Source organism: Pan paniscus, chromosome 9 (assembly GCF_029289425.2).
Source record: "Pan paniscus chromosome 9, NHGRI_mPanPan1-v2.0_pri, whole genome shotgun sequence".
NCBI classification, from domain to species: Eukaryota; Metazoa; Chordata; class Mammalia; order Primates; family Hominidae; genus Pan; species Pan paniscus.
Window position 1 is genome coordinate 10228784 of NC_073258.2, and position 27345 is coordinate 10256128.

General features: G+C 37.5%; 1 protein-coding gene across 1 annotated transcript; it reads right to left on the bottom strand.

The window, feature by feature from the left end:
* Nucleotides 1-1324: 1324 nt before the first annotated feature.
* Nucleotides 1325-7327, bottom strand: LOC100980652 (olfactory receptor 5P3). Its single transcript, XM_003819118.2, has 2 exons — nt 7311-7327; nt 1325-2500 (listed from the first exon to the last, which is right to left on the bottom strand). Exon 2 carries the CDS (start codon nt 2477-2479, stop codon nt 1544-1546), a length of 936 nt encoding a protein of 311 aa, XP_003819166.1. The 5' UTR covers nt 2480-2500; nt 7311-7327; the 3' UTR covers nt 1325-1543.
* Nucleotides 7328-27345: the final 20018 nt, after the last annotated feature.

Here is a 27345-nt window from a genome sequence, read left to right on the forward strand (position 1 = left end):
CCCCATCTCTACTAAAAATACAAAAAATTAGCCGGATGTGGTGGCGGGTGGGCCTGTAGTCCCAGCTACTCTGGAGGCTGAAGCAGGAGAATGGCATGAACCCAGGAGGCGGAGCTTGCAGTGAGCCGAGATCGCGCCACTGCACTCCAGCCTGGGTGACAGAGCGTGACTCCGTCTCAAAAAATATATATAAAATAAAATAAGAATCACCAAATGTAGTTTTATTTATTTATTATTATTATTTTTCTTGAGAAGGAGTTTTGCTTTTGTTGCCCAGGCTGCAGTGCAATGGCGCCATCTCGGCTCACTGCAACCTCCACCTCCTGGGTTCAAGCGATTCTTGTGCCTCAGCCTCCTGAGTAGCTGGGATTACAGGCGCCCATCACCATGCTCGGCTAATTTTTTTTGTATTATTTGTAGAGACAGGGTTTCTCCATGCTGGTCAGGCTGGTCTTGAACTCCCAACCTCAAGTGATCCCGCTGCCTTGGCCTCCCAAAGTTCTGGGATTACAGGCATGAGCCACCGTGCCCGGCCTCAAATATAGTTTTTGAATGTACAAAATAAAAAATAAATGAATGAAGTGATTGATACCCTATGATTCTATTGACAGAATGTTGGGATTGTTGTCTGAAACACTAAAGAGGGGACAGGAAAGAGAAATAAATCTGGTAGTGGTCAGCATGCAGAGGTTGATTAAGCCTCTCCAGGGGCAGACATACTTTCAGAGGACAGGCAGTCTAGTCCCCTTGAGTTTCCTAAGTAAGATGAGGCTCTGACCATGAATGAGTCACTCCAAAAGGTTGTTCCTCACAGCCACAATGTCACACTATAAGCTGGATTCTCCTCTTGGAAGTTATTGCCTGATTTTTTTTTCCATTCAGTCTCTAAGGAGTTCAGAAACCCTGCTCATTCCCACAGAAGTCACCAGTTTTGACCTGACAGAGAAATTCATAGGTTAGTCAGGGGCCTCTAACAGGTTCTTCTCTGGGACCCTATAACCATGCTGGAGACAGAGAATAGAAACACAGCCCAGATTGTTGTGGGTCTACCAAGCTCATTGTCAGCAGGCAACCTTTCTGGAAGAAGAATATCTCCAGCAATTTTACTATGGTTCCTTTGTCATTTTCTCTCACAATGTACTCAGTAACAACTATAGATATCAGGCATGTATCTCAGGATAAGCTGATGCTGAAAATGGCCACAGTCTGAAGGTTTAAAGGTATGCCTTAACTTATGGCAGAAAACATCTCTTGAAAAAATAAGAATAAAATTTTTAAAGGATTTTCAGCAGATAAAGCATTTTTTTCATGTGAAACTATTTGCATTCTCAATTATAAATTTAATTTAATTTTATTAAAGGTAAAGCAAGATGGACTTCTAATTTCCTACTCTATCTGAAAATCTTCCTTCCTGATTGACTAAAAAGCTCCACACTGGGTAATGGTCTATGGACAGATAAATTTTGACCGCAAACACTCGGTGTCTTATTATTATTATATATGGAATATTAATATATCAAATTCTTCAAACTAACTAGTTTCATCAAGAAAATATTTTTATTCTAAGCTCTCTCTTCAGAGCCCCCTTAATCTCCTTGTTCCTGAGGCTGTAGATCAGGGGGTTCAACATGGGAATCACCACGGTGTAGAACACAGACACCACCTTGTTCTGGTCAGTTGAGTAGCTGGACTTGGGCATCACATAAATGAAGGTAATGGTCCCATAGAACAGAGTGACTGCAGTGAGGTGGGAGGTGCAGGTGGAGAAGGCCTTGTGGCGGCCCTTGGTGGAGTGCATCTTCAGGATGGTGATGAGGATATAGATGTAGGATATGGCTATGACACACACAGTGGCCACAATGATAGATCCAGAAGAGATAGCTGGAATTATTTCAAAAGTAAAATGATGGGAACAAGCAAGCTTCAAAAGTGGTGAATAGTCACAGAAAAAGTGATTGACTTTATTTGGCCCACAGAAGGACAGTCTTAATAAGCAGCCAATGAATGTCCAAGCATTCACACATCCACCCAGGTAGGACATGCCCACTAAGATGATGCAGACTCCAGGGGACATGCAGGTAGAGTAGAGCAGGGGCGAGCAGATGGCCACATAGCGATCATAGGCCACGGCAGCCAGCAGGAAGCACTCGGCCGTACCAAACGTCACTACAGAACAGAGCTGGGCCACACAACCAGCAACAGGGAGAGAGGTTTCTTTCCTTAGGAAGCTCATGAGCATGACAGGTGTGACTGATGAGGAGTACCCAATGTCTACAAAGGCCAAATGGCAGAGGAAAATGTACATGGGTGTATGAAGATGATGACTTCTTCTGATCAATACAATTATGCTGATATTACCCATTAAGGTGACAACATAAATTCCTAGAAACACAAGAAATAAAATAGCACAAACTGAAGTATCCTCGGATAACCCCAAAAGAGTAAACTCTACCACAGTGGTGTCATTTCCAGTCCCCATCTATATTGGGAATGGTGCCAACTGAAAGAAAAACAAATGAGTATTATAATGGGATTAAATGCTATAATTGCACACTTATTTTTCCAATATCTATTTAACCAAAAAGTATAACAATTTAGGCACTCATGTAAATTTGGGAAGAAAATGCTTTCACACACAGTATCTTATGTAAGACTTTAAAACATAAATGTTCACTGATGTAAGGTCAGGAATACTCAGAAAAATCTTTTTTTTTTTTAACTTAACACACTCAACTCGTATTGGATGGTTAATTTAGGTGCTCTGTGAGCACATTTCAGAGATGACCACTAGAATATATAAAGAATCCAGTAACTCAATCTTCTAAGGCCAAAGACATGATTGAAGGGAGACATAAATGTCAGAATAGACCAAGACTCATGGAAAAGAACAGCTGTTCAAAAGGATGTTTGAGGTATCATCTATTGTATCAAAGATGTGTAGTCATTAAGAATTCTGAATTCCAAACAGAGGTCAAACAGATTAGCTGCATGCTAATCCACAGGACCAAGAAGAGGTCAGTAACTCAACACTGAGCTGTGGTCCCCACCCAGAGATTTCACAATTGAGGAAAAGTACACCAAATATCCAGGAACTCTGGACCGAGGCAGAAGGTGAAGTAATGCACTCACACTATAAACAAGTAAACAGAGGAAGACTGAGGTTTGAAAGAGGAGATGAGATATCTCCTAATTATCTCAGGATTAAGCTATCTGATTCATGATGGTGAGCCAATCTAGAGAAGACATGATCAGGTTACTCCTGGAAGGCTCCAAAGATACAATTGATACCCAAGACTCTGCATAAGCTGGGGCTAGGTTGCTAACAGAAGATTCCAGCCTTCTACAGAACACAAATATCCAGCCCTATCTGAATAGTTGCTGTCTGATAAAAATTGCATCTGTAGGTCAGCTTCTGGAAGGCCCTCCTCCATACCAACTCACTTGAGAAAAATCAAGAAAATGCAAGAAAAGCAGGAGAGCTTTCTCACAGCTTCAAAAGGTCCTAGAAATAATCCACTCGATTCTCTCACTTTATAAAATTATAAACTGAGATCTAAAAAAGATAGATAATACACACAATTGTCTAACATAACTTTAGATCAAATGGCTTTCTGGAAACTGAGCTAAAATGAAGAACCATATTCTTGGACTTCTAATTCATTTACTATCTATTTCACATATTATACATCTTTTCTATGATTTCTAAAGAAGATTATAGACTATCAGAAAGTATATTTGGTTCATTACATATTTTAAAAGGTTTTAAAATTATGCTAACATATAAATAATACATTTACTCTTGAAAGGGGAATTTTGCAGTGCAGTAATTCACATAAAGATGCGGCTGAGAGATAACGACAATTCTTTGAGGCAGGTGATAGTCTCCTTCAGTGCCCAGCACCTTGGGAATTGATATGCTTTTGTTTTCAGCTGAACAGTTGTGAGTGCCTGATAGACGAGGGGTCAAATTTCACTAAGATTTTCTTTTTTCTGAGCAACGAAAGGGACAGATATGGAATGTTAGGGTATATGCAAAGTAGAGAGTAAAATAACCACTACATTTAAGCTAGGCAAAGATGAAGTGAGTATCTGAGATGGGTAAAATCAACAAAATGGTTCTAGCTTTTCCGCAAGGATTGAAAATTTGCTATAATTATTCTACTAGTGAAAACAAGCAGGAAAAACAAGAAATGGTGGTAGTTACAGTTTGGGATGCTTAAAAATGAGATTACGGAAAAGCTACAGTTATTGGCAAATGCTAATGTCTAAACTCTAACAATGGGAGAGACAGGTTTTAGGGAGGAAAACAAATTTTTTTTGAGGATATGTCAAGAAACTAAGAAGCCAAAATGTTGAAAGCATCCTCTATGTGGAGGTATTAAAGCCATCAGGAATAGTGAGAGAAATAATGTAAGAAAATGAGTGAGCCAGAGCCAAAAATCTTCCAAAGATGGGGAGATATGATGCTAGTCAGTTGATGATTGCAAATGCATGAGGAGAGAAAGGTAAGATTGGTTAGTATAGTCTGATGACATAAAACTCAACTATGGGTATTTGTAGGTAGGAAGGAGAGAGAATGTCCACAAGCAGCAACAAGGGAAATGGAAGATCCTATCCATCACCAGGTTCGGGGTAAAAGTGGTAAGAGAAAAAAAAGTTCATCATTTGAGAAGGCTGCAGAGAAAACATTGTCCTCGGGGACAGCCAAGTGTCTGTTGAAAAGGACAGTAAGGGAAATGGAATGTTCAAAACCAATATTGAGGACATAAGAAATTTTGTTGATAACTGTGACTGCAGAAGGGCACAGGAAAAAGGCTTCAAGAGTTAAAAAGAGATGGATATGGGACCTCTTGATTCAAGAGAAGGCTTGGATACTTGAAAATAACCTTTCTTAGCTCCAGCTGAATAGAGATGGCATTCTGAGAGAGAGAGTACAGAAGATAATACACACAATTGTCTAACATACATTAGTTGCTACAATTTAATTGCTGAATGAGCAGAAGGGAGGGTGAAAGCTAATCCCAAAGTTGTGAAGACTGTGAGGAAGGGGTAATAGGTAAACAACTCAGCTGACCTGGAGTGACTTAACAGTTTTGAGGCAATCCCAGTATCTCACCCAAGGAAAAGTCATACCTATTGAAGAATTTAAAACCAATGAGAAACACTAGTAGGTAAAATCAAAGGGTCAAAAATCCTGGAGTTAAAAAAACAAAAAAACTGGATTTTGGTGATAGTCATTTCTGAGATTACTGCAGTGGTGACTTCACGTAGATCCAAAACTGCCATTGCTAGTCATGGTTACCTTTATGGAGTATGCATCTGGAGTATTACATATGGTCTGTCAAGACTTTCCTCTCTACCTATGCTGTTATTTCATATAGGGTTTCAAAAAATTGGCTAGAAATAGAGAACATCTTACTAGGACAGGGAAGAATGAAGATGAACAGATATTATACAAAATGTTTAAACTGAACGTGGAGATATAAGAAAGAAAATTTCCAAAATGAGAAGTTGATTTTTATGAAGGAGAGAAAAATTACCATAAAAATAAAATGTATGCTTCATCATAAATATGAAAAAATATTTGAAAATATATATTTGTGTCTGTATTTGTAGGGTCTCATGACTTTATGAAAAAGTAACCTTTTTGGGTAATAGAAGTTGGGATTACAGCATAGAAAGACCAATATGCACCAAAGGGCATCAGCAAAATGGGGAAGAATGTTGCAGTGGCTGCTACAAAAATAAGGTTGCTGATACAGAAATTCCATGTTGATTGGTTGGGTATATGAGTAAAGAGAAGCAGAAGATACAGAGTTTTAAAGTGAATGAAGAAACATAAGCAATTTATCTTGGGCAAGAAATGGCTCCTGAAGGAAATTAACTTTTATCTTATTTTTTTTTTACTACTCCAGTGCTTTTTAGAAGTCTGAGGATACACAAAATAACGGCTCAATACATGGGAGAACCATCAAGCAGTCACAATTGTGCCCAGTTGGAATGGGCTGCAAAGTGGTGACAGCACTATGAAAGAGATTCAGGAATTACAGGTCTACCTGAGCTAATGTGATGCTGTGACATTTTAAAATGATATTCTAGGATTCAGCATAGTAAATTAATCCACTATAGTCTATACTCTACACATCCATATGAAGACAATGCGTTAAATTTCTCAATAGATTGCTTTCACTCTGGAGTCTGCAAACACTTTGCTCTTTGCTTCTATGTATCTTAAGTATCCAACTGATGCCTCTATTAGAATTAAGAAAAAAGAGAAGCAAAAGTGTTTTTTTAAAAAAGTAGAGAGGAATGAATGAAAGGCAGAGGAATATGAAAGGCAGACCATACAGAGGGAGCCAAAAGAGGTGCTATAGCTGATAAGATAAAAGAGGGAATTTTTATTTCACATGTCAACAATCTAATTCCATTTTTATCAATTATATCTTCTTCTATGGAAGAAAATTAAGATAATTCAATGTTTTCCTACATCATTTAATATAAGGTTTATTTACTCTTGGAAACTTCCATTCTTTATTGCTCCTCAACAATAGCAACCACAAAAATTCCCATAATTCTCTTTTTAAAGATCAACCAAAATTAAGGAATAATGTATTTTTCTTTAAAGAATTTGCTCTCAAGCAGACTGAACTCTCTTGCACACATGCACTGCTCTCTCTTTCTCTCTCTCACACACACAACACATGCATACGCACACACACACTGGCATCAAAGTCATGTGCTCATCCAGCCACATTATTTTCACACTTTTATTCTGAACTGAGATGCTTGAATAATTTCACGTCTGAATTAACTGATCAATATCATGCTGTTAAGAACACCATGCAATTACATGTTTGAACTCTAAAGTCCTATCTTCCTTATCTTTGTACAGGACTTTATTAAGTGGCATGGACCTAAGAATGAATGAATGCTTAAAATTTTAGAAAAGATAGATGTGTATAACAGAAATTCAGAGTGAGTTATACATGCTATTATGGCATGGAAGCAATGTGTTGGACAGAAATGCCATGAGCTTTGGAGACATACGGCCCTGGGATTAGATTCAGCTTTGTCACCAGCAATCTATGGAATCTTGGAAATTTTACATAAACTGTTCAACTCTTCATTACGTTATTTGTTTAAAAAAATACTTCACATGATTCTTGTGTTGAATAAGATGATGTACATGATAATACCAAGTATGTGAATGTTCAACAAATGATTATTTCCTTTAAAAAACTATACCTTAACTTCCAATACAAAAATGAGAAACAAACATTCCTGTATCAATAGAAAAGGGAAATTATTACCTGCAGATGAATGTACATCAGCAATAATAACAAACTGCAAAGAACTGTCACTGTATAGGAAGGTGATATTTATGAGATTTGGGGTCCTTTAGGATACAGCCTCTTGAGTACACTACTTGTTTATAAAAATTTCACTGAAAATTCATCAAGACAATGGAAATTACAGGTACATATGCTCATAATAATATGTGTTGCTGCTGGGCATGGTGGCTCACACTTGTAATCCCAGCACTTTGGAAGGCCAAGGTGGGAGAATTGTTTGAGGCCAAGAGTTCAAACAAGCTTGGGCAACATAACAAGACCCCATCTCTACAAAATAAATAAATAAATAAATAAATAAAAGTAAAATTAGCCAGGTGTCATGGCTCATGCCTGTAGTCTCAACAACTCAGGAGGCAGAAATGGGAAGATTGACTGAAGTCAGGAGTTTGAGGCTGCAGTGAGCTAGAATTGCACCACTGTACTCCAGCCTGGGCAACTAAGCAAGACCTCAACTGAAAAAACAGAAGTCTAAAAACATCCGTAAATTTATTTATTTTTAGCATGCATTAGAATTTTTTAATAAAACTTTTTGATGAACTGCTAAATCCCCTGTAACTATATTGAGATTTATAGGAATAAGCAAGAGTACAGTGTACCAGAATAATTTCTCTTCAAAATAAAAATTCTTCTGGGAAAAAATAAATGCTTATGTTTTCTGTATGTTTCTAGATGATACTACCTTTATTTTTTAATTAAACTTTTTACTTTGAGATTATTGTAGATTTACATGCAGTTTTAAGAAATGAAATTAATACAGAGAGATCTTATATGCCCTCTACCCAATTTCTTCCAATGAACGCATTTTGAAAAACTGTAGTATCATATCACAACGAGGATACTGGCAGTGATACAGTCAAGATACAGAACATTTCCATGAGCATAATAACCCCTCACATTACTCTTTCATAGCCACAACAACTTCTGTTCCATCCCCATCCCTTCCTTAACTTCAGGAATCCTCTAATATGTTCTCTGTTTCTACATTTTTATAATTTCAAGTATTTTATTATTATGTAATATCCCTTTCTGCCTCTAGTAATTTTCTTTGCTCTGAAGTCTACGTTATTCAATATTAATATAGCCACTGCTTTTCTTTTGATTAATATTTACATACTATGTCTTTTTCATTATTTTACTTTCTTTTTTGGATTTTGTTTTGGTTTTTTTGAGATGGAGTCTTGCTCTGTCACCCAGGCTGGAGTGCAGTGGCACAATCTCGGCTCACTGCAAACTCCACCTCTCGGGTTCAAGAGATTCTTTTGCCTCAGCCTCCCGAGTAGCTGGGATTACAGGCGCCTGCCACCACACCCAGCTAATTTTTGTATTTTTAGTAGAGATGGGGTTTCACCACATTGGCCAGGCTAGTCTCAAACTCCTGGCCTCGTGATCCACCCACCACAGCCTCCCAAAGTGCTGGGATTACAAGTGTGAGCCATCACGCCTGACCCATTATTTTACTTTCAATTTGCCTATATTATTATATTTGAAGTGACTTTCTTGTAGACAGCATAGAGCTGGGTCATGTATTTTAGTTCACTTTGCTGGGTGAGGGCTCAAACAGAAATAAGGAACATGCTGTTTTGAAACTGGAGAAAAAGTTATCCTTGTTAGATAGTGACAGAAAGTCTAGCTTAATTTTGACCTACAGTTACGTGGAAAGCAGAACTTGTAAGTGATGAACTTGGATGTTTAGATAAGCAGATTTACAAAGTTTTGAAGGTACAGCCTATTGTTGTTGTTTACTCAATGTATTAAAATGTGAGAACAAATTACTTAAAGGTGAAGGACCCTCTTGTCTAATGATGTGAATAGTCATAACATACATGGGAGAACCAGAAGGTTTTCAAAAATGATATAGTTTCAGAAACACCACCAGCTTGTGCTAAAGGGACAGAGACAGAACAAAATGAAAGAAGGCTGTAAGACTCATAAAATTCTACAAGCAGGAAAAGGCTGATAAAACTAATCAGCTACAAATATGTGCTACCTATCAAGAAAAAGAAAGGATAACTTCAAGAACAAACCCTTTGGCCCAAAAGCTGGAGCCTTGGGTCTAGGATTTAGAGCCATGGTGCAGAGGTTGGAGCAGTGCACACAGAAAATATTAGTCTCAGACCCAGAGCATGGAGCATTGAGTCACTAAGTGTTATTCATAGGCCTTGAAATGCCGTGTTTGCCCTGATGAACTTCAGAATTGCTTGGGTCTGATGACCTTTTCCCTCCTTCCACTTCCCCCCTTTTAGAAAGTAAATGTCTATTACTGTTACATCATGATGCCTGTATCATCATTATATTTGGGGAACAGATATCTTGTCTTCTTGTTTCACAGGTCCACAGATGGAGAGAAATTTTGCCCCAGGATGGATCATACACAGTATCCTACCTATATCTGATTTAGGTAATTTAGATAATGAGATTTGGGACTTTCAAGCTGATGATATTTAGATGATATTTTGGGCTTTAGTTGATGCTGTATTGGGTTGAGGCTTTTGAGGATTTGGAGGTGGGATGAACACATTTTACCTGTGGAATGAACATAAATCATTGGGGGCCAGAGAGAAGACTGTAGCAGACTGAATAATGGCCCCCAAAGATATCAGGCCCCAATCCATGGAATCTATAAATGTTACCTTACTTTAAAAATGGTCTTTGCATATGTGATTAAGAATCTTAAAATGGAGTAATGGAGTGATTATCCTAGATTGTCTGGGTGGGCCCTAAAAGCAATCACAAGTATCATTATAAGAGAGAGACAGAGGGAGAATATGACACAAACAGAGAAGGAGAAAGCAATGTGACCAAAGAGAAAGAGATTGGAGTGGTATGGCCACAGCAAAGGAATGCCAGAAGCCAGCAGAAGCTGGAAGACACAGGAAATGGATTCCACCTTGGAGCCTCCAGAGGGAGTATGGCTCTGTTGCCACCTTGATTTTTGCCCAGTGATACTTATTTTAGACTTCTGGCCTCCAGAACTGTGAAATAATAAGTTTCTGTTATTTTAAGCTTCCAAATTCATAGTAATTTGTTACAATAGCCACAGGAAACTAATACACATGATAACAAATGATCACTCTCTCCAGAGGTCCCAGGGTATTTGTCAAATGAATTCATTTATTCATTCATTCCAAAATATGCAATGAATACTACTATATCCCAAGCTTCCTTGGGATGTAGTGATAAACAAGTCAGAAAAAAAATCACTGAACTCACAGAACTTACATTCTAGTATTCTAGTGTTGGGAGATAACAATAAATCATATATATGAATGAAATAGGGAAGTAAACCACGTAAAGGTTTAGGGGGAAAGCTTTTCAAGGAGGTTTTACTCCCTTTAAATTTGAGTAATGTAAAATCCATGAGAAGAATAAGCCACTGAGGCTAGATCACAGTAAGCCAACATTCAAATGATTGTATGTATCTGGTACTAGCAAATTACAGGGGGAAAAGGTACTTTTATACATTATGAAAAATATATGAATTTTCTAAAAACTTTTGGAAAATATCCTGGCAAATTTTATTTAAAATTTCAAGTGCTGTACTCCAAAATTTCACTTTGAGGAATTAATCCTAGAGGTAATAATAACCTGAAAAAATACATATACAAAAAGATGTTCATTACATGATTGCTTAAACAGCAGAAAAATTGCAGTGTGTAGTGTGCATCAACAAAAGAATTGTTGAAAAAATTATGGCACCTTCATCCTATGGATTACTATGTGGACATTAAAAAGATAAAATGTCCCCATATGTTCAGCTTCTGAAACAAGCCCATGATATACTCTTACATTTCCAAAGCCTCTAATATGTTTTTATAACTTATTCTTAATGTTTCATAATCATATTTTCTTATTTTTATATAGCATTTTCTCCTGAATCATTAAAAAGGTTATATTTATTTTAATGTGAATTTTATCATGATAGCTTTACAAACTCTCTTTACTTGGATTTATGTTCTGTTGCCTTTTTTCTTTTCTTTACTTCCGGTTTTTGTTTTTATTTTGCTGTTGTCTTTTGAATTTGTCTCTCTTATTTTGTGATTCTAGTAATCCTAAAAGATTTGGGGGGCGGGTTACTATAAGTGCATTTTTATAATGGGGATTTTCTGCTGAACTGCCCACTGATTCTTACATGGGAAAGGTGCAAAGACAGTGGTACTGCTCCCTGTTTCGTTAGGCAGGGAACTAGGTAAGATGAACAGCTAGGAAAGGTACCTCAGCTACCTGTCTTCTGGGTTTTACTACCATGCCTTGACTCTGCTCAAAGCACTGTTTCTGCTTGGAGACAGACACCTCAATCACTGCTGCCTCTTCCTTTGGAAGAGGTATTGGAATAGAAACAGGAATAAACTAGCCTGGCTTCTCTCCCTACTTATATCTTTGTGCATAGTCTGGAGCTCCTCTATGTTTTACTCCTTTTTGAAAGGAATATTCCTGGTGTTTTAGTAAACCCTCCATGTGATTCTGATCCACACCAAAGTTTAAGAATCACTACCTCAGTGTTCTCAATCTTGGCTGAATATCAGAACAACATGGAAAAATTAAAAGAATACTGCCTGAACCCTTTCCCAAAGATTCTGTTTTAATTGGTATAGGGTATGGCCCGTGCACTGGGACTTATAAAGACTCCTCAGGTGATTTTGATATCCAGGTAACTTTGTGATCCACTGCTCTTATCATTTCCAAATGCATGGATGAAATATCACTGTATGCAGAGTCCTGTCTGTTCTGTCTAGATGTTTAGATGAGCTGGTTAGTAGAAATTCATTCTGGAGTCAAGATCATTGACCAACCTTACTATTCACAGAGCTAATGAGATATGTGCATCCATTTTCATGAGTATTTCAGAGGGAAGACTGGGAGGATCCTGAAACATGTATTGTCACTTTCTATTATTGTAACCCAAAGTCTTGAAGTAATACCTTACTTGGACCACAAAGTATTTTAATTATTCATTCATTCATTCATTTGGCAGATATTTATTGAACATTAACAGTGTTTCAAACTCTCTTCTAGGCACTCAGGATAAAATAATGAACTAGGCAGACAAGGTTCCTGCCCTCATGGAGCTTATATTTTAGTAGGTAAGGCAGATAGTAAACTATAAACAAATGCATGATAAGATAATGACCAATTATAAATGCTACAGAAGAAATAAACAGGAATTTTTTTATAAGTTAACTTTCTGTAATGGCATTCTAAATTCACTCAGAAGCCCAAGCCTTCCCATGACAGATCATATATATCTAAATCTATATCTATATACATATAATATGTGTATGTGTGTTTGCTTAAAGTATATCAAAAAGATTCTCTGGTCCTCAAAGTAAAATGAACACAGAGAAATTAAAAAAATCTACTTGAAATCACACAGAAAATGCTGAGACTGGGATTTGAATGTTAGCGCTGTCGTCTGGTTCTGAAGCCTATATTTATAACTCCCTCACCACTATTTTTTTTTTTTTTTTTTTTTTTGAGACGGAGTCTTGCCCTGTCTCTCAGGCCGGAGTACAATGGCGCGATCTCTGCTCACTGCAACTTCCACCTCCCGGTTTCAAACGATTCTCCTGCCTCAGCCTCCCGAGTAACAAGGATTACAGGTGCCCATCACCACACCCAGCTAATTTTTGTGTTTTTAGTAGAGACAGGGTTTCACCATGTTGGCCAGGCTGGTCTCAAACTCCTGGCCTCATGATCCGCCCGCCTCGGCCTCCCAAAGTGCTGGGATTACAGGCGTGAGCCACAGCCCCCAGCCTCCCTCACCACTTCTTAGTCAACTGTACCTTGGGATAAAATATTAATATGAAATATCCTTTTTTGTCCCTTTTAACAATTTTTACTTGAAATCTATTTTGTACTCTCTTATGTTGTTATGCTTTCTTTATTCTGTTATAATTTTTCCTGGTAATATCTTTTGAGACGAATTTATTTTCAATCTTCCTCTTCCAAGTTCAAACCAACCTACTGAATTGCCTTTTCCATTTTTCCATCATGGATGGGTCTTTTGCTCCATTTTTTTACCTCATAGGTAGTTGAGAAGATATAAACCCTCTTTCTATTATTCTAATATTATCTTAAGACAAAGGGTGATCAAGTTAACATAATTCTGAGAAAGATTTTATATATATATAAAATCTGTTTATATATATAAAATCTGTTTATATATATATAAAATCTGTTTATATATATATAAAATCTGTATATATATATATATATATATATATATATATATATATATATATATATAATCTATTCCACAATCATTCTTTCTGATAAGGAATGGAAAAGAAGGTATTTGCCAGATCAATTGCCCCATACCACGTATTTGAGGCTGTAATAATCTCTAAGCAAAGATACCACACATGTAGCACAGCAGCTGCATTTGGGGTTAATGCTTTGTTGAATTTGTAGGATCTGTCTGGTTTTTGTAGGAACTACACTGGTGAATTAAATGAAACCTTTAAGAACCTAATGATACCACCACCCTAGTATCATTAGGTTCTTAAAGATGGCACTGATATCTGCCATTTCCCTTTGAGATTAGATTTTTATTTTTTAGTAATTTGGCCAGGAAATGGGCAGTTTCAGAGGCTTCCACTCAGGCTTCACTACTATGATGGCTCTTAAAGCTAATAAATCAATGTGGATATTCTGCCCATTACTACTATTCTACCATTTTGTTCATTCCATATACCTTTTGAGAACAAAGAAATGGCACTGGATGGGTCCATGCATTCATGGACATACATAGGCCCTGGATCCCATTTATTATCTGGCCCTCCTATACCCTAAAAGTGGCCACGATGAAGCTTTAGGTCATAGGTGTCAATGTCAATTCAAATTTCGCATGTTATAAGCCTTGATAAGTTTGGATATTTCTGTTTCCCCAGGATTTAGTTACTCCAGTAATGACCATAGTTCTCTTTGAGGAAAGGCTATATATATATAACTCCACTGGTCAAAGGCAAAAATATCTATATAACTGCACTTTCAGGGTCCTTGTTCATAGGTCCTGGCCTCTTCTTCAGTCAGAGGGCTCTGAGTCTGAAAACTGGTTCAGGTGTGGAAACTGGGCAAGAGATCACCTGTTTTTGTTTGAGCAGCTATAATCACCCCCCTCTAATCTCTATCCTTAATTTCTTTTAATTGTGTAGATTGAGCATGTTGTTGTTGTCTACCCATTTGTCTTATCTCAGAAACATCATTTACTTTTATTCTGATGCCATATCATCTCCATTTCTATCAAAGGTTCACTTCTGTAATGACATCATTACAATCAGCCCTATCCTACAGAGGATAGCCACCACTGAGCTTCTCAGTGACATTGGTGTCCTTCTCACCAGCATATTCCTTTTGTTTAGTAAACAGAATGTCCTCTGGAACCTTATATGGAGCCTAGTTATCTGGTGGACTTTTCATTTTCACGTATTTATTCTAGCAAGTGCTCTTCTCTAAGCTTTTCTATCCCTCCTTCTACTGTCTTCCACAGCAGTTCTGACATTTCTACTTAGTGTGAGTCACCAATTTCTGCAAGTTTCTAAAAGCCATCCTAGCAGCTTCTTTGCATCATATGCTGTGATCTTTACCAAGATATTAAATCCTATAGTAAGGGAGAGGGTTCCAACACTGATAAATTATCTCTTATCCAATTTGATGTCTGACCCTTTGATTCAGCATGTACTCTTTCAGCTCCTGATTCTACATGTTGACTAGGTCCTACAGCTCCCATAGCAGACTCAGCCTTTTCCCTGTTAGGTTATGTTATGATTTACCCTTAGTTATAATCAAGTGGTTAAGAAAAGGTAGGGACAGAGTTTAAGGAGAACATATGTTGTTTTGCAAGATAGCGTCCTCTGTTTTATCTTTATCTACGGGTGGAACACAAACATTTAACAGGGAAGAATCCAGAGGGTTTAGAAGAATCTAGTGATTCAAGATTTTTAAATGCATCAACACAGATACCCCTATTCCATGACTCAGTGTCTCATTCTTTCCTAATTAAGATCTTGAACTTAGTAGTCAAGCTGCAGTGGCTTAAAATTCTAACGTAATGTCTACTTCTCTCATAATCAAGTCTTAAGCCTGATTCCTAGCCTTTTACGTCACAGGCTACAGGAGATGCTACTCTCCAAATGCTATAAGGAGGGACTGTGGCTCTCAAATTTAACTTTTAGTTGGTAATTAATCAACTTCAGCCTTTCAAAGTCTTTCTCAAAACCCTCTACTGTCTCTACAACAGACATCCAATTCCATTGCCCTTATAATTACTATTTCCCTTTTATGTCTCTAATACTTAATACATTTAATCTGCCAGTGCATTCTTTTCTACTAGTATGCCATCCCTATTTACCACCGGATAAAGTGTTAATCATTATAGCACCAAGGGCTGCTCAAACTCCACTAACCACCAGTGATGGAGTCCTCATTTCCAGCCAGCTGGTGGGTGATCCAGCTCCAAACTCCAATTTTATATTATATTTTTTACCACCTGTTATGAGCTGAATGTGTCCCTTCAAAAAATCACATGTTGAAGCTCTAACCCCCAATGTGATGGAATTTGAAAGTGAGGCCTTTGGGAAGTAATTTTGTTTCTATTAGATCATGATGGTAGGATCCTGGTGATTTGATGGTATTAGCGCCCTTATAAGAAGGAAACTGATCTCTCTCTCTCTATCTCTCTCTCTCTCTCTCTCTCTCTCTCAAGCTTGCACCAAAGAAAAGCCCTAGGAGGACATAGTAAGAAGGTGACTGCCTGCAAGCCAGTAAGTGAGCCTTCCTGAGACACCAAATCTGCCAGTATCTTGACTTTGGACTTCACAGTCTCCAGAACTGTGAACTGTGAATAATAACAGATTAATAGGTTAATCTATCCGGTCTACGGTATTTTGTTATAGCTGAGAAGCAGTCTGAGATAGAGATTTGTATATAAGAAATTTATTAGGAAGTGTTCTCAGCATTCACTCCTGTAAACACTGAAGCAGAATTAGGTAGAGAGAGAAGCTGGCCTACAGTGCAATCACAGCAACGGCTTCAGCAGATCTCACAGGGAACACAGTCACTGGGATGGCCCTGCAAGTGGTTTCCAACTTAAGCAATGTGTTTGGGCCTCTATGCCAGTGCATCGACTAGCCTCAAATTGGAGCAAGGGGGAATGACCTACTTCACCCAAAGACAATTGCCAGAAGAGCAATGGGGAAAATGGTTCAATCCCAGAATGCTGTGGACAGCATACCAGAGCATCCATCTTAGATGTAAAATGGTACCTCATTTATCTGGTTCTTCCCAAGTTAATGTAGCTTTTCATACGCTTATTGACCACTTTGTGGGTTGAATATCGAGGTTACACATTGCCTCATGAAATGATTAGCAAACTTTGTCTCTTTCTCTATTCTTGTAACTAATTATTAAAAGAGAAACACTAACTGTGCCTCAAAATTTTAGTAAAATCAGCTGGTTAACAGTGTGGGGTTTTCTTGCGGGGAGGGCGCTGACATAGTTTTGTGGGGGTTAATGAAACGGTTCTGATTCTAGGATTCTGAGCCACTCACTGCTCCAGCTGTAACAGATGCCTCTGTTGCTCACTGCTTTGCACTAGTAGCAGGAACAGAAAGAATGTCTGTATCCCGTCACTGCTTCTGTTATAGCACAAACCACTGCACCAACCACATTTTAGGCACTCCGTCCTGTTTCCCAAGGCTACCACCTTGCAGAAATCCTCTTACAGATACATTTTGACTAAAGTTTCTTCTCAGGAAATTTTCTCCTGCTTTCATTTTTCAGGGATTCTTTTATAATTTTTGGTTCTCCAGTGGTGCTTTGGCATTTGGAAAAACAGTAGAGAAAGGGGTAAATAGGTTTTGAGAACCAAACAAACAGGTCCTGACAAAATTACATTATGGAGCAACAAAGAAAAATAGAAATTGCGGCCTTGCTTTATTTTCTATAGTTTTACTATGTAAATGTTTATTGCTGAATGCCCTAGCTTTGCCTGCTTTTAAACTTTATGTAGCTAGAATCATACTTTTTTTAGCTTTTGACTTATTTAACATTGTTTGTGAGATTCATCCACTTTGTGCATATAGTTATAGTTTATTCACTTTCACTGTTATATAGTAGTCCATTGCATAACATTATGTATTTTTCTATTGTACTGTATGTACATTTAGATTGCAGAGGTATCTTTAAATATCCTCCACTAAAATGGAAGATTTAAGATGACAGATTTATCTATGTCTCCTTACAGTTTTGTTAGTTTTTGCTTTATATATTTCAGAGCCATGTTATTAGATGTATACAAAGATAAATTGTATCTTCTTGCTGTTAACCCTTTTATGGTCACAAATGATTGCTTTTTTATCTGATAAACATTGTCAGAGCAGTTTTTTTTCAATGGAGTTATACAATTTTGTTTTACATTTATGTACAATTTATGTACAATTTTTTTACATTCAGGGGTTACGTGTACAAATTTGTAAATGGATATATTGAGTGATGCTGAAGTTTGAGCTTCCATTGAACCCATCACTCAAATAGTGAAGATGGTAAACAATAGGTAGATTTCAACCCTTGTCCCCCTCCCTCCTTCCATTTGGAGTCCCCAGTGTCTGTTATTTCTGCCTATGTGCATGTGTACCCAATATTTAGCTCCTATTATACATGAATATGTGTTATTTGGTTTTCTGTTTCTTCATTAATTCACCTAGGATAATGGCCTCCATCTCCATCCTTGTTGCTGCAAAGAACATGATTTCATTCTTTTATGGCTGCATAGTATTCCATGGTGTATACATACCACATTTTCTTTATCCAATCCACTGTTGATGGGCACATAGGGATTGATTCCATGTCTTTGCTATTGTGAATAGTGCTGCAACAAACATTAGACCGCATGTATCTTTTTGGTAGAATGATTTATTTTCCCTTGAGTGTGTACCCACTAACGGGATTGCTGGGTAAATTGCTATCTTTAGTTCTTTGAGAAGTCTCCAAACTGGTTTCCACTGGAGCTGAATTAATTAATTACATTCCCACCAATAGTGTATAAGCATTCCTTTCTCTCTGCGACCTTGCTAACATTTGCTAAAAAATATATATATATTTTTTTATAATAGCCATTTTGACTAGTTTGAGATAACATCTCATTGTGGTTTTGATTTGCGTTTCTCTAATGAATAGTGATGTTGAGCATTTTTTCATGTTTTCTGATAATTTATGTCTTCTTTTGAGAACGGTCTGTTCATGTCCTTTTCCAACTTTCTAATGGAGTTATTTGCTTTTTGCTTCATGATTTTTTAAAATTCCTTATAGACTCTGGATATTAGTCCTTTATCAGATACATAGCTCACAAATATTTCTCCCATTCTGTAGGTTGTCTATTTACCTTGTTGATAGTTTATTTGGCTGTGCAGAAGCTCTTTTGTTTAATTAGGTCCCAGTTGTCAATTTTGGGGTGTGCTGCATTTGCTTTTGAGGTCTCAGTCATAAATTCTTCACCTAAGCCAAAAGCCAGAAGAATATTTTGGTTTTCTTGTAGGATTGTTATAGTTTGAGGTCTTACACTTAAGTCTTTACTCCACCTTAAGTTAATTTTTGTATGTGGTAAGAGGGTAGGGATTGAGGTTGATTCTTCTGCATATTGTTACCCAGTTTTCCCAGCACCATTGATTAAATAGTCTGTCCTTTCCCCATTGTTCTTTATTTCTGAGTTCTCTATTTTGTTCCATTGGTCAATGTGTCTATTTTTGTACCAGTACCATGGGTTTTGGTTACTGTAGCCTTATAGTATGAGATACCATCTCACATCAGTGAGAATGGCTACTATTAAAAAGTTTTAAAAATATCAAATGCTGGTTAGGCTATAGAGAAAAGGTGATACTTATACACTGTTGATAGGAATGTAAATTAGTTCAGCCCCTGTGGAAAGCAGTTTGGAAATTTCTCAAAGAACTTAGAACTATCATTTTACCCAGCAATCCCATTACTGGATATATATATACCCAAAGGAAAATAAACCATTCTACCAAAAATACACATGTACTCATATGTTCATCACTGCACTATTCACAACAGCAAAGACATAGAACCAACTCAGCAAAGACACAGAACCAACTGGATAAAGAAAATATAGTACATATACACCATGGACTGTTATGCAGCCATTAAAAAAATAAAATCACATTAATTTGAGATGGATTAAAGACTTAAATGTTAGACCTAAAACCATAAAAACCCTAGAAGAAAACCTAGCCAATACCATTCAGGACATAGGCATGGGCAAGGACTTCATGACTAAAACACCAAAAGTAACGGCAACAAAAGCCAAAATAGACAAATGAGATCTAATTAAACTAAAGAGCTTCTACACAGAAAAAGAAACTACCATCAGAGTGAACAAGCAACCTACAGAATGGGAGAAAATTTTTGCAATCTACCCATCTGACTAATATCCAGACTCTACAAAGAACTTAAATAAATTTACAAGAAAAAAACAACCCCATCAAAAAGTGGGCAAAGGATATGAACAGACACTTCTCATAAGAAGACATTAATGCAGCCAACAGACACATGAAAAAATGCTCATCATCACTGGCCATCAGAGAAATGCAAATCAAAACCACAATGAGATACCATCTCACACCAGTTAGAATAGTGATCGTTAAAAAGTCAGGAAATAACAGGTGCTGGAGAGGATGTGGAGAAATAGCGCTTTTACACTGTTGGTGGGGGTGTAAATTAGTTCAACCATTGTGGAAGACAGTGTGGCAATTCCTCAAGGATCTAGAACTAGAAATACCATTTGACCCAGCGATCCCATTACTGGGTATATATCGAAAGGATTATAAATCATGCTACTATAAAGACACATATGTTTATTGCAGCACTATTCACAATAGCAAAGACTTGGAACCAATCCAAATGTCCATCAGTGATAGACTGGATTAAGAAAATGCAGCACATATACACCATGGAATACTATGCAGCCATAAAAAAGGATGAGTTCATGTCCTTTGTAGGGACATGGATGAAGCTGGAAACCATCATTCTGAGCAAACTATCACAAGGACAGAAAACCAAACACTACATGTTATCACTCATAGGTGGGAACTGAACAATGAGAACACTTGAACACAGGGCAGGGAACATCACACACTGGGGCCTGTTGTAGGGTAGGGGGCTGGGGGAGGGATAGCATTAGGAGAAATACCTAATGTAAATGCCAAGTTGATGGATATAGCAGACCAACATGGCACATGTATACCTATGTAACAAACCTGCACATTGTGCACATGTACCCTAGAACTTAAAGTATAATAATAAAAGAGACACAAACACCCCAAATAAAGAGATTAATATTACTTTAAGAATAAAAAATAAATAAATCAAATAAAATCACATCCTTTGCAGCAACATGGGTGCAGCTGGAGGCCATTATCCTAAGCAAATTAACACAGGAACAGAAAACCAAATACCACATGTTCTCACTTATAAGTGGTAGCTAAGCATTGGGTACACATGGACATCAAGATGGGAGCAATAGACACTGAGGACTACTAAGGAGGATGAGAGAGTGAAGAAATAGCTGAAAAACTACCTATTCCTTACTATACTCACTACTTGGGTGATGGGATCATGTGTACCCCAAACCTCAAAATCAAACAATATAGCCATGTAGCAAACCTGCACATGTCCCCCCTGAATCTAAATAAAAGTTGACAGAAGCTCTCTGGGGCCTTTTTCATAAGAGCACTAACATATTCATCAAGGCTCCACCTTCATGATATAATCACCTCCCAAGGAACCCACATGTTAATACCATCATATTGGCAATTAGATTTTTTGACATACACATTTTGGGGGGATGCATATATTCCATCCACAGCAGCTAGCTAGAACATAATGTACGTGGTTCTAATTGCTTATTTAGTTGGTTGACTAAAACCTACACTGAACAGTTGCCTGAGTAAAGTGAAGGCCAGAACAAATTCCTTGGTGTTATCAAAAGAGACAATTGAAAGTTTGGGAAGATAGTGTATGTTGAGCTGGTTTTAACATGTGCATTCCATGTATGTAGCCCAAGTATGCATCTTCCGAGAAGATCTCAGGAGCATCTTCTACTCCATGACATTGAACTCACTGGTAAAGAAGCATAACTATTATTAAGAAGTACTGAAATCACTATTTTATGTAGCTCTGAGATGTAAGAGATGAATAGCAAATCTAAATGGGATCAATTTCAATAATGATATCAAAACCCTAAAGTGACAGAGGTCATATGTGTGCTAAAAGTATAACGCCAAGGTCAATAGGGCAATCATAACAGTATCCAAAAATGTCTGACCTATAGGGAACTTTAGAGGTGGCTAATTAAATATAATGTCCTTCAAATCATTGCTGGACAACCCAGTAAGGTGCTACTTGATATGTATGATTCAATACATTCTAGGGACAGAGAGCAAGAAAGGAAACTGATTTGAAATACCATGAAATGTAGTGAAAGCTCCTCACACAATTCTCAGACCTGAATCAATTCAGAGATCTAGAGTATCTTAAAGAAATATTTTGTAAATTGAGAAAAAACCTTGCAGTAACATCACATACATATTCGGATACACATATATACTCTCATTCTTCATCCATTCCAAATGATTTTGAGGCTATTTAAAGGTAACTATTAATGAGAAAGGGAAATACCCAGACTTTCAGGAGTTATTACACATGGCTTTGAGCTGCACTAATTTTTGGAGGTCCAGAAGTCCACTGTTGTCCAGTCTGCCAATCATAGAGGAAGCTTATAAGAATCAGGATGTAAGTGGAATTTTGACCTAATTTCACCTTATTGTGAGCCCAATATCAACCAGATTTAGAATTGGAATAGATTTGGTCATCAACTGCCAAAATTACCCCAATATTGGCTCCTGGATCCAGGGAATAGAGCTATTACATTGGAAGGTTCAAGTGGAAGCCCCTGGATCTACTCATCCCAGCCAATATGGCAAATCAAAGAATGTTGATTTCTTCAGGAAAGTGAGGTAAATAATCTGATTTTTATTATCATTACTATTCAGTCCTACTATCACGCTGGCTCTGATCTGAAGCCAGGGCTGATTTATTGCAATCATAAGCAAATATATTTTACAGCTCATTAGTATAATTACATACTTTTGATCTGAAAGTTGTTTACCTGAAATTAGACTTTGGGTTTGGATTAGCTGGCTCACAGTTCAATGACTCTTCAGAAAACAGGGCAACTTCTGCTCATAGTAAATTTTAGAGACCCCATGGAGTCTAAAGATTAGTCCAGGGATTCACATCTCCTGTGTCTGGAACTGAAGATGAGGTGCAGAATTGAAGACAAAGCCCCAGAGGACTCATAGGTGAGACGACATCTCTGCCAACCCCTGCTTCCCTAGCATCTCAAGCTGATACATCTGTAAATCATAGCACATCCCCAGATAATGGGGCATTAGAGCAACAGGGGATGTCATTAATTCTCATTCATATATATATATATATGTGTACGTGTGTATGTGTGTGTGTGTGTGTGTGTGTGTATATGTATATTCAAATAGCAATTACAAATACTAAGAAATACACCATTTCCCCCTTTGGGGCCTGAAACTACCTGACTCTCTGAAATTGAAAAAAAAACTGGCATTTTTAAATAAAATTTCTAAAATCTCTACTAACTGCTTTGTGGATGACTGGTGAGTACTGTCTGAATCTATAGTTTGCCCCACCCCTGACAGCGACCATCTGGTCAGGTTTCATTCAGAAACCAATAACAGGCTTGAAAATAATCTCTTACGTCAATCTGTGCAAATGCGTGCATGTTCACCAAGTGAGAGTTCTGAAAGATTCTATGAATGGTGGGGATCCAGGTTTCAAGCAAACAGAATCTGACATAAATAGTAAAACTAATAAGAGTAAGAACGAGACTAAAGAAGGCATTTTTAACCTTGCATTAAGAATTGCCTTTGTAGAAATAACTTCTGGCCAAAAAGATATCAAAATCTTTTACTATATTGTTTTATAGTAAAATGCTAAAGAAAATTATCTTCATCTTCATGTCTTGTTTTATCAGATTGCTTTTGTTAAGTTCAATAATAATTAAGGAGATGCGTATTTCCATTTTTTCCAAGTTACATACAAATTGTGTTTTAAGTGTGTACACTTGCAAATTAAATACTTGGGGTAAGAGCATTCAAAGATTAATAATATGCAATTTAAAAAGCAAAACAATAGAAAATGTGAAAAGAAAGAATTTTAAATGTCAAATTAGGTATAAAGTAAGTACATAGACTAAAGGAAATAGGTCCTATTCAACTGCACTTGTGAATAAGTTTAAATAATTCTGAAAATAGAATGGCTAGAAATAATTATAGACACCCTAGTAGGTAACAATAGCTTTGAAGCATGAATTAGTTAATTAATGCTATAGTTCTAGGTATTCAATTGGTCAATAAAGGACATTTTCACTTAATGTCATATCTAAAAGAGCAGGAAAGAAAAGGATATGAGGGTGTAGTGTAGCAATGAATGTTCTGTCAGCTCTTTGGACATCTGTCTGTGTGGGAGGATGACACACCTAGAATACCAGTCAAATAACAGCATCTTATAATCTTATCATGCATTTGTCTTATCTTCCTGCTGTAAATCATATGAAGTCCATGGTGCCCCATGCCAGTGGCATATTAATATATCCTTAAATAAAAATATCAAGCCATGATGTATTATCAGAATTCCTTCCATTGAATATTTTTCCAGATTACCCTTGTACTTGGATATTTTCATTCCCAGGTAACAAACCTGCACATGTCCCCCCTAAATCTAAAGGTTGAAAAAAAATAAATTGATATATAAAAAATGAAATTAAGCAAAATACACATATATAAAAAGAAATTAATGGCTAAAATCAGGCTCAGATGTAAGATGGAATATTATCAGAATGCAGGCCTACAGTGGTATAAATCAAGGAAGAGATAAGAGAAAAAGATTTTTAAATGGCTTGGGGTGAGATTCACAGGAGCAAATGTCAATTTTTTTAAAACCATGTTCAATGTTCTTTGTAGACATGAATGAAGTAATACAACTTTGGAGTTATGTTTGCAGAACTAACACGAAAATGTGCTGAGAGAAAGCTATTTACATCTAATCTCAATCCTACTGATTATTCATTGTCTTCCTCAATGCCTGTGAATATTTCATTTTTTTCCCAGAAGAAAATAAATTCAAGGAACAAAATGACTGCAGAGATTCAGTATACCAAAGTGCCTCCATGTGTTCCCCAAAAATCAAGAGCATCAAAGGTCTCTCTCCATATCTTTCTTAATATTGAATGTCCTCATCCTCGTATGGAAGTAGGAGCCAATCCTGACACCCCAATTTGGTTGGAATTTCTCTTGTCCCATGCACATTTCAGTGTGTATGGGCTGCTGCCATTCCCACAGTATACTGCACAGTCTCATTTTACTGAGAGCAACCAATGTCATGATGGACACCTTTATCCAGATTTATTTCTTACATGCCCCACTCACCAAGGATCACCATTTCCTAGCCAGAGAATCCTATGGGCAATCCAGGTCCATCAGGCACTCTGTGAGCTACATAGTCACAGTGACTGGGGAAGTTCAAAGGGAGCTGCTGGCCCAGCCTCACTTGAGTTCAAGGACACACACAATGGCAGTCTCTCTGCTTCTGCGTGCTGACTGGACTATCGTCTGTCTCTAGTCTTACACAGCCCCTCAGACTCTAACTCTTACCTGTTAGGGTTTTGCTCGAAAGATTGCCAGATTTTTTTTTTAACTGGTGTTGCCTTAAAGATCACCAGTGCTATGAGGACCATCTTCATCCTTCAGGTACCCATCCTGGCTTTAGTCCTAAGGATTCTCCCCTCTGAAGCTTTTTGCAGCCACGTCTTCCACCTCTCAATCCTGAGTCTATCCAACCTTATTCTCTGAGATTACAAAACAAACTGGCTCAAGTCTTGTCCTAAATTGTGCCAGGTAACCACAGCCATAATCATGCTGAACCCCCTTCATACACTTCAAGGCATTCTGAGGGAAGGAATTTCCCAGAGACGGTCCCAATAAAAAGACTATTGAATGTGCATCAAAGGGAAGCACATTAAAGCCTCTGCTGTTAATTAAGCTGAAACTGAAGCCCAGTCTGTTTGGTGTCATCTGGTCTTGGAAACTGAGATAATACGTTTGAATTTCAAAAATATCAAATGTAAAAAACCAAAATGTTCTGTATAAAACAAAAGAAACAGTCCATATTTTAAAACTTTGCTGAGTGGTTGTTTGTCTGTTTTTTTCTCAAATAAAAATTTTCTTCATGCCATTTCTTTTCTCTCTTACATACTCTATGGGGCATGTGGGTGGGGAATACAGAAGACATTCATTTCTCACATCACACAACACCTGTTTATTTTGAGCTTATGCAGTAAAAATTCTGAGTTAGTCTCACCCATGGACTTTCCTCTCTGAAGGAAAACAACGCAAGTTAATTTTACTATTAAAAAAATTTAAAAGTATTATGTGAATCATTTTCTGGAAAAATATTTTTCTGTTATAGCACATGTTATTGAATAAATCCCGTAGGTCGATATGTTTGTGTCATTCAAATAAATCTGATGGATGCAAACAATTGGGCATTCGAATTGTGATAGTCATAATGTAATCACAGCCCAGAGTGTCTTTTCTCAGGTCGTAAAGAGCAGAGACTTTCCTGGGCCAGACAACCAAGCCAGACACACGGCTCACAAATACAAAGAAAGTAAATGTGGGAGTGAAAAAGCCTTCCTTTACCCTGAAGCTTGAAACGTCCCACTCCAGGATAGTATCAGCACTTCTTCCAACTGATTTAAATTAAATACAAAGAAAGTAAATGCAGGAGTGAAAAAGCCTTCCTTTACTCTGAAGGTTGAAATTTCCCACTCCAGGATAGTATCAGCACTTCTTCCAACTGATTTAAATTAAATACAAAGAAAGTAAATGCAGGAGTGAAAAAGCCTTCCTTTACCCTGAAGCTTGAAATTTCCCACTCCAGGATAGTATCAGCACTTCTTCCAACTGATTTAAATTAAATACAAAGAAAGTAAATGCAGGAGTGAAAAAGCCTTCCTTTATTCTGAAGGTTGAAATTTCCCACTCCAGGATAGTACCAGCACTTCTTCTAGCCCTGCTTAAATTTTGGTAAGAGTAAGACAGAATTATAGGTGGACATTCCTCGGAGCTTAACTGACTCTATAGTGTATTAATAGAGAAACATTTCATCAAGGGAAATCTAAGCCTCAAACCAAATGCGGCAGCACATCAGCTACTCCAGTGCACACAGGATAATTCAGAGCCCCCACCCACCCACGGTGCTATGAAAGAATCATCAACCCCACGTGAGTTCCTGGCTGTGGTAGAACAAAGTATCAGTTGTTTTGGGTTATGTCCCTAGCACTTACTGGTCATTGCCTTCAAGAAAGAATGTTACCAAGATTCTTACAATCTAGAGAATGCTCTTTCTCAAAGTGTATCCCCAGTTGAATGCATGAATCTTATGTGTACCTTCCTTTAACATGAGTCCTTCCCCAAAACTAGAATTAAATCTCATGACCAAGCTGATCCTTAAAAACACCTTCCTCCTCTTTAGAATCTCGCTGATGACTAACAACCCTGGACTTAGAATTTCTCTTTCTCAGATTTGTGAGCAATAGGGTGGCATAGTGTAAATGCTGGTTCAGAAGTGCCGAAGTCAGTCTTCCCTTAGCTCTGTGAGACACACAGTGTCAGTTGCTCCCTTCATCTCCTCCCTTCTGGGCATTCACCCAGACAAAATCTGCAATGTCATCTGCTTTCTGCAAACCTAGTCTTTAGAAGGCCTGGCTGGATTTCACCCCAGATATTCAGTTCCTAGAATTGGCTCCTCATGCAATGAGAATTCCACAGAAAAACCAATTCTTGCTAAAAAGCACATTACCATTTGTACCGGGACTAGACAGTGAAAT

What these genes read in the sequence shown, in the direction of transcription:
- LOC100980652 (XM_003819118.2), bottom strand. Translation starts at nt 2,479, where the DNA reads ATGGGGACTGGAAATGACACCACTGTGGTAGAGTTTACTCTTTTGGGG.